The 13,142-nt window shown below is 44.1% G+C and overlaps 1 protein-coding gene across 14 annotated transcripts in view; it reads left to right on the forward strand.

Annotated features, from left to right (window-relative positions):
• NCOR2 (nuclear receptor corepressor 2) overlaps window positions 1–13,142 on the forward strand; it is a 475,703-nt gene that overhangs the window by 243,640 nt on the left and 218,921 nt on the right. For all 14 annotated transcript variants that reach the window (XM_073676156.1, XM_073676157.1, XM_073676163.1 and 11 more), the window contains exons 7-9: window positions 8,794–8,850; window positions 9,874–9,926; window positions 10,026–10,092. In XM_073676156.1, the coding sequence (XP_073532257.1) occupies window positions 8,794–8,850; window positions 9,874–9,926; window positions 10,026–10,092 (177 nt within the window). The remainder of the gene's footprint in view (window positions 1–8,793; window positions 8,851–9,873; window positions 9,927–10,025; window positions 10,093–13,142) is intronic.

Below are 13,142 nucleotides of genomic sequence, written 5' to 3' on the forward strand. Positions count from 1 at the left end.
GTTGCGAAAATCAATAAAATTATCTTGGACCAAGTAACCAGCAACCTACAACTCCATCGACACAGTCATGTCATCTGAAGACTGTACGAGCTACCCCGTGGAGTTTCTTAACTCTTTGGAGCTATCCGGGGTCCCATCTCATAAGCTCGAATTAAAGGTCGGTATACCCGTTTTGTTAATGCGCAACTTGGACGCCCCGAGATTATGTAATGGCACTAGATTGCGAGTCACTGAACTAGGCAGGCACATTGTAAAGGCCACAATTTTAACTGGAGAAGCTAAGGGTGAAAATATTCTTATACCACGCATCCCAATAATACCCAATAACTTACCCTTTAATTTCAAACCTTTGCAGTTCCCACTTAAAGTTGCATTTTCAATGACCATCAATAAATCGCAAGGGCAAACTTTGAAGGTAGCGGGGATACATTTAGGCGCGCCCTGTTTTTCCCACGGTCAGCTATACGTAGCTTGCTCACGTGTTTCTAAATCGCAAAATCTACATATTTTCGCTGAACGAAATAAATCAAATAACATAGTTTACAGGAGTATATTGCAGTAAAAACACATAGATAAATTGCCTGCAGATGTCCATTATTCCAATTACATACTAATTCTTTACTAACACGAACAATATTAAACGCAAGTAACTTCAGTCCGTCCTGTTTATTAATCAGTGTTTAGTAATCTGTTTGTGATGAAATTTGATATGGATAATTTCAAGCCTGGGGAAGGACATAGGGCTACTTTTTATAAACACACCATACAGGCGAAGATTATATAAAACTGTAAACCTGATTGACTGACACACCTAGCGGTCAACGCACAGCCGAAACCACTGAACTTAGCATCTTGAAATTTGCAGATAGGTTCTATTATAGCTTAAATGAGCACTAAGAAAGGAATTTTGATAATTCCACCCTCAAGAGTTTCCCTCTTAATATTATAGGGGTTCAAAGATTGTATGGAATCCGTCAGTTTTGAAGTTAGACATCTGAAATTTTGGATGTACGAGTAACTAAATAAGATTATTTTTTTTTTACTATTAAGATTATTTTTTTTTACTATTAAAATGATCTGTCACGAAACTTAATGTGGCAGACCAAATTCCACGCGAGCGAAGCCGCGGGTAAAAGCTAGTATAATATAAAGTAAGGACTCATTAAACAATATTTTTGAGGCTCCGCATAGTACAAGTGAATATCTTGCTCCCCTATAGTACCCAATTTGACAATAAGTACATCCAAGTGGGTGAGTCTTATGACAAGTTCAGACAAAACTATACTAGAATCAGCCGGAAGTCCTTGCAAGTAAACAGCAGCTTAAAATACATGTGTAACATTCAAGGGATAGAAATTTTCTGTTGGTCATTTTGATATATGGCTTTATAAGTATATAATTCTGCTGTGGCTAATCCACGGCCTATAGGGCAGATTGCAGATTTGAGTCTGTGTGCCCTTTTTTCCCCACTTTGTGTTAGGCCTCACTCACACATCTGTATTTAAACATGTGCGTAAAAAAAATGGTACCAGTGTTTTGCATTCGTGTGTCATCCATGTGTCAGATTTTACCATCAGTGTGTTACCTGTGTGCCCGTTTTTACCATCGGTGTGTTATCTGTGTGCCCATTTTTTGTAAACGTTATCTTTCTTTATTGAATATATAGAGAGATAAAAAACAAGACACTAACCATGCTGAAATATATACAAAGAAACAATTGCTGAGAGATGGAAATATCAACCAACACAGTTAACTAATTACTCAAATCCTTAAGGTAATACAGAGTAAAAACACAATTTGAGCATTAAAGAGCAGGATATGGAAATGCCGTATTTTGCGGACTATAAGATGCACCGGACCATAAGATGCACACCGAATTTTGGGGTGGAAAATAGGAAAAACATTTTTTTAAATAAAATGGTGGTGCTGCTTATAGTCCATTTTAATGGTCGCTTACCGGGAGTGAGGCTGTGGGCCCTGGGCTCTCATAACATGTCGGCGCCGATGAGCGGAGTCTCCTTCCCTTTGATTACTCTGTGGTGGGCTTCGGGAAAATTTCCGCATGAGGCGGCACGTGCACAGATTGAGATCCCAGGAAACTCAATCTGCACATCTGAAGCCCACCGCAGAGAAATCAATGGGAAAGGGACTCCACTCACCGGGCCGACATCTTATGAGAGCCCAGGGCCCGCAGCATCGCCCCACTCCTGCCACCGCCGGCCTCCTGAAGCAGCAACCCTGCCTCCTGTGACCCCGTTTCACGGAAGCCTCCTCCAATCCACCCCCCTCCCGGTAAGTAAACGCAGAAGAAAGAAGAAGAAAGAGAAAAGCTGAAAAGAAGAACAGCAGAAGAAGCACAAAGAGAAAAGGAGAGGAGGGAGAAACAGCAAAGTGTTCCCAGATGAGACCCAAAGCACACAGATCAGTTCTCTCCCATAAGGGCAGATAGTCATCCAATACTCTAATTTCCATCCAATAAAACCAGGTATTGCGGAAGCAATTAGAAAAATTATTAATTGTAGAAGTGAGTATCTTTCTTCCAAAAGTAGGGGAGTGCACACTCTTGCAGTCACGATTAGATGTCTTAATATCGAATGTCTGTAGGATTTTAAAAGAATGGAGAACGGCAAGTTCCGGGTCGAGGTCTGAAATTATATTTGATTTTATGTGTCATTTGTTGCTCCTTTCCCCCAAAAAAAGAGCGTAGCCTGCAGGACCAGAAAATGTGTAACATATCGCCTTCCGCATCTCCAACACAAGGGACTCTCCTCCGGGAAGATAGAGTGCAGGCGAGTCGGGACTCTATACCACCTAGAGTCATTTATACCCAGCCTCCTCCAGGAGCAGATAGATGATTTATGCCTGAAATATGCTTCCACTGACCCTTCGTTAGAGAGAGACCCAAATCGCCTAACCATAGGGTTTGAAAATTGGTGTTAGGTTGGTCCTGTGCGTTTGTTTTTCCCATCAGTGTCATCGGTGTATTTCACAGATGGTAAAGAAAGAAGTTCCAGAGCTTTTCCTATACTTTGCAGCGTTAAACACGGACGGCACATGGATGCCCTCTGCATGCTATACGTGTTTTTCACGGAGCCGTAGACTTGTATTTGCCATTGTCATCCATGTTGCCGAATATGACAGACCTGTCTCCGTATTTTTGCATGGACACACTGACCATGAAAAATACGGCTATGTGAATAGCCCCCCATAGGTTATAATGGGTGCATGTTGCATTCGTGATTAAAACAGATACAACATTTAAGTGCAACACAGACGTGTGAACGAGGCCTTAAAGTGGCTTGTGAAACCTATGCACGTCCTGTACCATACTCTGTAGCAGATTTTCGGTGTTGGACATGCATTCATGATACAGCAGTGTTTTGCCACTGATGACAAATTGCTGTAGTGAGATACATGATGGTGATGGTTGAGACGGTTTTGCAGGGCTCTGCTATCTACTGTAGAGATAAGATAAGCTCATGCTGTTCTTCCTTATGTTCTTAGAAAATTGTCTACAGTAAATCAAAACCTTGTTCAGAGCCGCTGCTTTCTCCAGTGTCTCCTTCTTCCGTTCACTTTCTTTTGCAGTTTTTTTTTTTTTCTTCTCTCTGTGGGTAATAAAAGCTGCAGTAATTGTCTCTCAGCTCAGACTCCGCTATTATAATCTACGGATAATTCCACCTTCCGTGCTGATGTTATTATGAGCATCCTTCAGGATTACCCACAAGGGCTTCCTACACAATGTTTGCTTTGCTGTCTGACCTTCTCCATGGGGCCTTGAAGGATGACCTTTAATTGTAGCTATATCCGCCAGAATACATACATTGAGGCTGTTATTACTGGAGGCTGGGGTTAGAGGAAAGCGTTAAGAGCACCTTGGATTTGCTTTATGTGCTGTCTCATGCTGAGCTATTGCATCTGCATGTTCTTATTAATCCTCAGACTAATAACTGGTATCCTGGAGTACGCGGTGATGGAGCTATATTTACAGGCCAATAGACAGCGTTCAGCAATAGGATATGGCCGAGGCATTAGCTCGATATGTCAGTACAACAGCCAAGGTTATGTTCACCGGAGGAGTTGTATTGCAGTGATGACCATCTGTGGTCATAGTTTCCATAATCTCCCGACCATGCGATGGCGTGCAGGCTAATGCATGTGACATGGAGTAACCGAGTGCAGTAAGGACTCGTATGCCACATTCTGCAGTTCTGAAATGTGTATAGAAAACTATATTAGTAAGTATGGAAAATACAATTAACAAATCGAAAGTCGAAACTCCTTTATGAATGAAACTCTATATTCTTTCCCCTGCAGCAGCAACCGGGGAGATTGTTCTCACCACTCTCTGTTAGTACCTATAACAGGCCGCCATGGCACGGAGAACCCCATCACAAGCGGAGAAACTTATGTTTCCTGTGGTACTACGATGGTGCATCTTTTATGATGCCATTACCATGTGGCATAATCCACCCCCCCCCCTCCCCATATGACAGACCTATCAGAGCATGATCTATTATTGCTGTTGGACCCTTTATTTCTGCTACATGCAAATCTTTGATCTGGAATGTGATCTATAACATTTTGAGCCATGTTTTACAACTTCAATATGATAAACCCTTCAAATCCCTTTACATTTATTGGCTTCTTTAAAACTAATGGCTTACTTAGGATAGCCTTCTATATTTGCTCGCGTGGCCATTTTCTGCCAATCAACTGTTGGAGGTGTGTGGTCAACCATTTGGTCCTTTAGTCACGACTGTATTATAAAGCCATAGTAAACTGTTACTACACCAGGCACAGCCGCTACGAAATTTGTGGAACTGTTTCTGGTATACAATGTAGGGGACAGAACACTCATGGAGTATCCCATCCACTCCCTTCACACAGAGGGATGACCTATCGTAGAGGGGTGATCCAGGCTAGAGCAAACTTTCAGCAAACAGTGTAGCTTGCCAAATCCAAACAGTGTGCATATCTTTAATATACAACCCTTTAGAATTTGGCACAGTTTGGTGGTTGTCACAAGATCTATATGTATTACTTATGCATATAACACAATGTTAAGATTCAGCATATGTAGCATGTCAAATCCAAACATTAAGAGAAATAGTAAGAGCACCTAGTAGGCATGTGACCGCAAGTATGCCGATCACATTCTGCGGTCATGGAACACCTGCTCGAATTTGGCAAGCAATGTAGCTCACAATCACCGTGCTAAGATTTTGCAAGCTACACTTCTTGCCAAAAAATTGCCATAGACTGGAATCCCCCTTTAGGGAGGATAGGCTATCAATATTAAAAGTCCCTGATAAACCCTATAAAGTAGGCACATTTGAAGAGTAGCAGTCATTCAGAAATTCCCCAAACTTCTCATTTCTGTTGAAAGCGTTTTGATAACTGTGGTTTATTTCCTCTTAATTTTCAGCTGACTGTTCTGATGCACATCTCTGTCATGATGGTTGTTAGGAAATAGATACCAAGGAATTCAAACCCCATTATCTGATGACATATAGCCTATACATTTGTGTAAATAGATGTACTAGAACGTAAACACTCTAAAGGACCGCTTCTTGGAGAAGACCACATTCCATCTACAGTAGATCACATTTTCTATTATAAATACTTTTATACTTTCTATATCTTGCTCCTTCTTTGAGAGGATTTCACTGCAATTACCGTATTTTTCGGACCATAAGACCCCCCAAATTTGGGAAGAAAATGGGGGGTGCTTCTTATGGTTCGAAAGTAACTTATCAGAGGTGTTGGAGTGGGATCGGCAGCAGCAGGTGGCGGCAGCAGAAGAGGTATCTGCCTGGGAGCCTGGGCCTTGCCCGGTACCGGGGCCGGTTTCTTGCTGTGAGCGGCGTGAGCAGCTTCCGGTGCTCGCGGCCATCTTTGTGAAGCTGATCTACAGGAAAATGGCCCATAACTTCAGAGCCCCTTAGATATATATGTACCAGAGTACAATATGTCGCAATGAAATCCACAAAAGGAAGAGTAAAGAGTGCTTCTTGATAAAGCCACACGCGAAACGCGCGTCGAGGCCCCTGGTAGATGTCCTTTGTTCGCCTCTTTCTGCCCTACACATTCGGGAGAGTTAGCAATCAGCTTGGTGAGTGCCCTGACCTACCTATTACTATGGTCCCCCATTTGGGAACTATATTTAAGGGTTATATTACCTCGTCTCTCTGTTTGTGATCTAATACTCTCCTTTTGGTTCCACCCTTATTGTTTACTCTTGTTTGTCTTCTCCCCCTTTTTTTTTTCTCTCCCTCTTTACTCTTCCTCTTGTGGATTTCATTGGGACATATTGTACCCTGGTACACATATATCTAAGGGGCTCTGAAGTTGTTATGGGAGTTTTTCCTGTCTTGATCCAATATCTACCCATTGTCTTAATGTTTATATGTATTTATACAATTTTTGTATCACTTCTGTGTACCCTTTCTAATTAACTAATAAACTTTGCTGTTTTATGCCATCATTACTCACTTTCGCTGTTTTTCATTCTGTTTCCTGAGTAGGCAATTTTTCACTCACGGTCATGAGTGGTGAACCGGTCCTTGTTGTCACCACTGACCCGTGAGTCTCTGAATATGTTGGCCCAAGTGTTTTCTGCCTTTGGTAATTGTCTGCTAAATGATCATTATCCCCAGCTCCATAATCTGCATGTTCTTGCAGTTTGGCCAAATCTACATGATGAGCAAATGGGGACACTTATTTGTAGGGAAAACCGAATAAGACAAGTTTCTTCTGATAAGATTATGGTGAATTAATTGCCATTTCCATTAGCAATAAATGGTTGTCAGGACTTATTGAAAAAAAAATAATGAAATGTTATTTACAGGCTTATCAAAGCATAAACTATTATGGTCATTAATATTTTTTCTTACAGGGGTTTTCCACTATTTGGACAACCCCTTCTCAATCACTATGTTCCCCCAAGTAAAATAATAACACTTATACTCACTTCTGGTGTCGGTACCGCCTCTCCTGGGGTTTGTGTGAAATTATGTCACGCGATCCCTGTGGCCAATCAGCAGCTGCTTCACTCACCTCCTTCGGATAAATCAGACATTCGGAAGAAGTGAGCGACCACCCGCAGCTCTCACTTCATTTAGATATCAGTTACCTCTGAAAGAGAGTACAATGAAGCAGCCGCTGACTGGCCACAGGGATCGCGTGACATAACAATATCAAGCGAGCCCTTGGAACAGCATCGGCACTGGAGGGGTCTATAGGTGGTACTTAAGGAAAACATGGGGATTGAGAATGGGTTGTTTAGTTAGTGGACTACCCCTTTAACAAGTTCTGTACTGTATGGTATAGGCTATAAACTTCCGAGCAGTCCGCACTTAACTCTGGACTGATGTTCTAAAACGTCAATGCTGCGTAAGTTGCTTGCATAAGATCATGTAGCTTCTGCTGTGGGGAGCTGGCTGTCAGACACAACTGCACTCCTGATACATAGTCAGACATTGCTTATTACAATCTCTGGCTTTTTGCAACAAAAAAAAAAAGACAGCGCCAGTCTGAATCGCTGTTTCTAGCGATATATATAATGTGTATATGTATGCGTGCGCGTATCTGTGTATACACACACACACACACACACACACACACACACACTCGCACACACATATTAGTATGGAAATGGGAATTTATGGCCCTAGTAAGAATAAAATGGGAAATATGGACACACATTTCTTATTTTAATTAAATTTTCCCCCAATATTTGAAAAAAAGGATATAAAAATTAGCACCTTGTGTCCTGAATAAAAAAGGCAATCATTTGAATATACAAATGAGAAAATGTTTTAAATCCCTTAAAGTGCATGTACCTTAAATTCCAGAAAAATGTACCTAGTCAGGATGGGGGGAAAATGGACTGTCCTGAACTGGTTAAGAACCTTTAAGAAGATTTATCATGGTTTATTTATTTTGTGCTTGTAGTATTCAAGGAAATCCACCAGGTGGCTACCTTACTCTGCTATGAAAATTAATGTTTGAGTGAAGATTAGAATATAAATCGTATGAATGTTTTTAATAGCAAACGTCATGAGCTATATGCATCGTGATACAATATTTGGCTGCTGATTTTTATTTCTTTTTTTTATACACTATTTTTCTTTGTTTTAAAGCAAACCCTTTTAAAGAATCTAAAAGACTCCCACTAAAATGTGCATGCTATTATAGAGCAGTGGAATAGCGTAAATGATGCACTTTGCAATCAGTTCTCCAGAGAATAGTGATCATCATTTTTTATTAAAAAAAACTTGCTGTCCCTCAGGTAGCTTTTAGATGTAATGTAGCTAAATTGTTTCTAGCCTCTGTTTTTCCTTCATCTCTCTGCATGCTTGCTAAAATACAGCACAAATGGTTACGCACTAATCCGATATTCCTCACTTTTCTCCCACTGAGAACCGGAGAGGCACTGCAGCTTCATCCCCCCTTCTCCACCCTTCTTTGTACTATGTATATCCCTAATGGAAGGTTGCAAGACTGTAGAGACATATGTCACTAATTAACTCCTATTGTATATGATAAAAGTATACCACATGGACACTTCTGTACACATACTGATGAGTTTGGTGTACGGGCTGATTGTTTCCTTGGTGGAAGTTCAAAATGTGTTCACATAACAAGATGTGAACAGAAGCTTAGAAGTGACAGATATGTATTATTTTCTCAGGCCCACTGGACTACAGGTTAGAGTTTGGGATCGCATATTTATCATGAATATTGTAAGTAAATTGGATCTGATAGAAGTATGATCTGTTTGTGTTGCAGAAAAAGGCAGAGGCAGCTCATCGGATTCTGGAAGGTCTGGGACCTCATGTGGAACTGGTACGTCACATTCATGATACATCGGAACTAAAATGTTTCACTGTCACTTATGAGGCTGTGTGCCCACGATATTTTTTTTAAGCGTTTCCGCAGCGGCAAAAACGCTGCAGAAACGCTTAAAAAACGCATGGTAGAAGGCCTGCCATGTTCCCCAATGATAATCCGCATGTGCTGCGGAAAAATACGCAGCATGTCCATTAATTTTGCGGACACACAGCGTAATTGCCGCATTTGACTTCCATTGAAACGCATATTATCCGTGTCAGCATATTTGCACACACGGATAATACGCGTTTCTATGTGCGGATGGTACCCGGGTGTGGAGGAGAGCAGACTCTCTCCTCCAGACCCGGGTACCGTAGTACCTGTGAAAAAAAGAATAAAATAAAAAATAAATGTTATATTTACCTTCTGATGGCCCTCGGTCTCCTTGTCTTTACTTGCCGGTAACTTGCGGTGGACTGAAGGATCTGCGCTGACGTCATAGTCATGTGACTGCAGGTCCCTCAGTGTAGTGTACCGCAAGCTGCCGGCAGCCAGGACGGAGCGAAGCAAGACTGGGGGGCCATCGGAAGGTAAGTATAGATTTATTTTTTGACATTCTTTGAGGTCATACTATATAAATGCCGGTTGCATGGACTTATATAGTGTGACCAAGTGGTCAAGCACTTTCCAAGCGATGCTAAAATCGCAGGGAAAGCGCTTGTCAACCCGCATGCAGAAATGCATGTGAAGAACGCTTCACTTCCGCATATCCCTGGCAGGAAAAACGCATGTACAATCCGCATGTACAATCCGCATGTACAATCCGCATGCTTTTTTTCTGCCAGGGAGATGCAGAAATGCTCAGGAAAAAATCCGGAGCATTTCTGCATGGTGGGCACATAGCCTAACAGGTGGGAGCATCGCTGGCATCTATCTCTCTACTGGCTAGGGACTTACACCTCTCTAATATTTCTCCATGATACTTGGAAGTTCTGGTAGATCGTGTTGTGAATCCATATATTGATATTTCCTTTACAGCCACTGTACAACCAGCCGTCAGACACCAAGCAATACCATGAAAATATTAAAATGTAAGTACATCGTGCAGTCAATACTTTCTAGTTGTCATCTAACTTGTAAAACAATTTGGAAAATAAATGCTTCAAAATGTTCCACTTTTCCTGCTCTAGAAACCAGACCATGCGTAAGAAGCTGATTCTGTATTTTAAAAGAAGAAATCATGCCCGGAAGCAGTGGGTAAGTAGTGGGCAGCGTAGCCTGCATCATACTGCTTCATATTCAATAGCGCATAACGTATTACTAGGTAGAGACCTGCAGTCACAATATTAAGCGCAGTGCGCGGTCCTGCTCCGGAAAAGTTTTGAAAATGATACAGCATGTGACATGCTTCTGTATCCCCCCAAAAAGCCGCTGTAACCCCTATTACACGCTGGCTATTCAATACATGGCTGATCATGTGGCTGTGTCCGCTTCAGTAAGAGCCGCTCATCATTCTGGCTTTTAGAAATGGATGATGTCTATAAGCTGTGAGACAATCCCTGATTCATGACTCCGCAGAGTGACTGCAGACTTATCGATTTGGACCAGACAACCCCTTTAGGTGTAGTTCAGAACTAATGAGTATTAAATCCCTTTTCTGAGGATACTTCTTGTCCTCCAGAATAGCTAGATGCTCCCAAGGCCTTAATGAAGATCTGTAGCAAGTAGTGACGTCACTTGTGAAGGTAATAGTATTAGCAAATAGTAGTAACATGCATAAAACGTGGCAGCCTCCATAATTTAATGTACAGTGGTACATTATTAACTTACGAAATGCGGGTTGCCGAAGGTCAGAGAGGCTTGGTGGCAACCAGGAGGTAAATTGGAAGATGTAATAGAAATGTAATGGGCTTCTGAGCTGTGTTTCTCTTAAATTAGTGCAGTGCACTGATGGTTAAATAAAAAAGCTTATTATCAGGTTGAGGTGCCGACTGTGCAGGGTTTTGCTGCCAGAGGACAGCTTAATGTTTCAAGGCACAAAAGCCCAGACGCTGATCCAGCAAAATACAAGGTAGAATTAATTAAAAGTACAGAAGTTGAATGCTCCATTCTGACTGATCACCGCGGCCTACTGAGAACATAAAGGCTTCTTTTCTTGCCAGCCAGCTGTATTCAGAAAGCCGAGTAAAGATGTAATTGGATTACACAATTGAAGGAAACCTATGTCGTTGCCTGAAAGCGAATGTATTTTCTACAGTCAAATCAGATATTTAGTATCTCTATTCTCTAAAATTCAGTTCAGGGAAAGTTATAGCAGGTACTAATCTGACACTACTTTTCCTTAATACACATATACTAAGGCCTCATTCAGACTTGCCTGTGTCATGGACTGGCCACAGGTCCTCCTGCCCAGAACTTGACAGCCCCATATATGCCTAGCATGCTGTCCAGTTTTGGTCAGGGGTCCCTCGGCCAGTTTTGGTCAGGAGACCCTCGGCCAGTCCATATCTTGCAGTTTGTACTTGGACCATGATACTTGGATGTGAATGAGATCTAATAGTACATTGGATCTGTCTGTAAAATTTTAGGTTTCCCCAAAGAGACAAAAGTTTCAATAAAGAACGAATATTAATGTAGCGTCGGCGTCCCTGCCCTCTGCTAGGCAGGGACGCTGTTCCCCTCACCTCTCTGCTCCGAGCCCGGCGTCCTCCTCCCGCTCTGCTGGCAGCGCGCGCTCCTTCCCGGCCACTGTGCTTCCCTCCCTCTTAAAGGGGCCGCGCGCGCCGTCCTAAGGAGTTCCCGGCCAATGGCCGGAGGACTTCACCATATATAAGGCACCTCCTCCAAAATGGAGGTGCCCGAGCAATGTTGTTGCACTGTTCACTACTCTGCTTCAGCCCTTAGGTCCGGTTGCCAGTTACCTGCCTGATTCCTGCCAGAGTCCTGCCAGTTTGCTGTCTGTTTCCTGCCTGATATTCCTGCTACCTGCTTGCTAGCCTGAGGTCCGACGGTCTGCCTTCCTACTCCTGTCAGTCTGTCTATGGACCAGCTTGGCCGCTCACCTGGGAGCGCACATCTGCTACCTGCCTGGAGGCTCTGCCGTCACGTGCTGTGACCACCTGCTATTCCAGAGACTCCTGCCCGCTCACCTGGGAGCGCACATCTGCTACCTGCCTGCTAGCCTTCCTGGAGGTTCCGCCGTCACGTGCTGTGACCACCTGCTATTCCAGAGACTCCTGCCCGCTCACCTGGGAGCGCTCCTCCGCTACCTGCCTGCTTGCCTACCTGGAGGCTCCGCCGTCACGTGCTGTGACCACCTGCTATTCCAGAGACTCTTGCCCGCTCACCTGGGAGCGCTCATCTGCTACCTGTCTGTTGGACTTCCTGGAGGCTCCGCCGTCACATGCTGTGACCACCCGATTATCCAGAGACTCTCGCCTGCTCACCTGGGAGCTCACGTCTATCATCTGCCGCCACAGGTCGTACCAATCCTTTACCCAGAGACTGCCCCGGTCACTTGCCGTGACCTCCTGCCCGTTCATCCAGAGACTGCCCCGGTCATTTGCCGTGACCTCCTGCCCGTTCATCCAGAGACTGCCCCGGTCACTTGCCGTGACCTCCTGCCCGTTCATCCAGAGACTGCCCCGGTCACTTGCCGTGACCTCCTGCCCGTTCATCCAGAGACTGCCCCGGTCACTTGCCGTGACCTCCTGCCCGTTCATTCAGAGACTGTCCCGGTCACCTGCTGTGACTGCCAGCCCGTCTACCCTGGTCGCCACCCGCTCCCTTACAAGGACCGCCCCCTTGTATAGTAGCTCAGAGGTTCCGCCTCCCAGACCCGTTACAGTTTGCTCGGGCCATGGAACCCGGTGGCACCCAAGCTCCCTCGCTCTCGGACCTCTGTCATGAACTGTCCCGTCAGAGGTCCCAACAGGAGTCCATCCTGAGTCACCTGCGGAATGTCAATTCTCGCCTGGACACTCTGACTGCTCCACCAGCAACCACCGCCAGTGCCATGACTCGCAACCCGGCAGCTCCGCTGCCCACCAATACCATGGTATCCTACCCCGGACCCCGGCTTTCTGCACCTCCTCGCTTCGGAGGCGACTCCGCCCAGGCTCGGGGCTTCATAAATCAGTGCACCCTGCACTTTGAACTCCTGTCCCACCAGTTTAACTCCGACCGGGCCAAAATTGCATTCATCATGTCCCATCTCACCGGGGAGGCCCTGGCCTGGCTAAATCCTCTATGGGAGAGAGGAGACCCCCTGGTGTCCGACTTGCCTGCCTTTCTCATGGCTTTCCGGA

The sequence above is a fragment of the Phyllobates terribilis genome, unplaced genomic scaffold (assembly GCF_046119375.1).
Source record: "Phyllobates terribilis strain yellow unplaced genomic scaffold, ASM4611937v1 Scaffold_1__5_contigs__length_1240528914, whole genome shotgun sequence".
NCBI lineage: Eukaryota > Metazoa > Chordata > Amphibia > Anura > Dendrobatidae > Phyllobates > Phyllobates terribilis.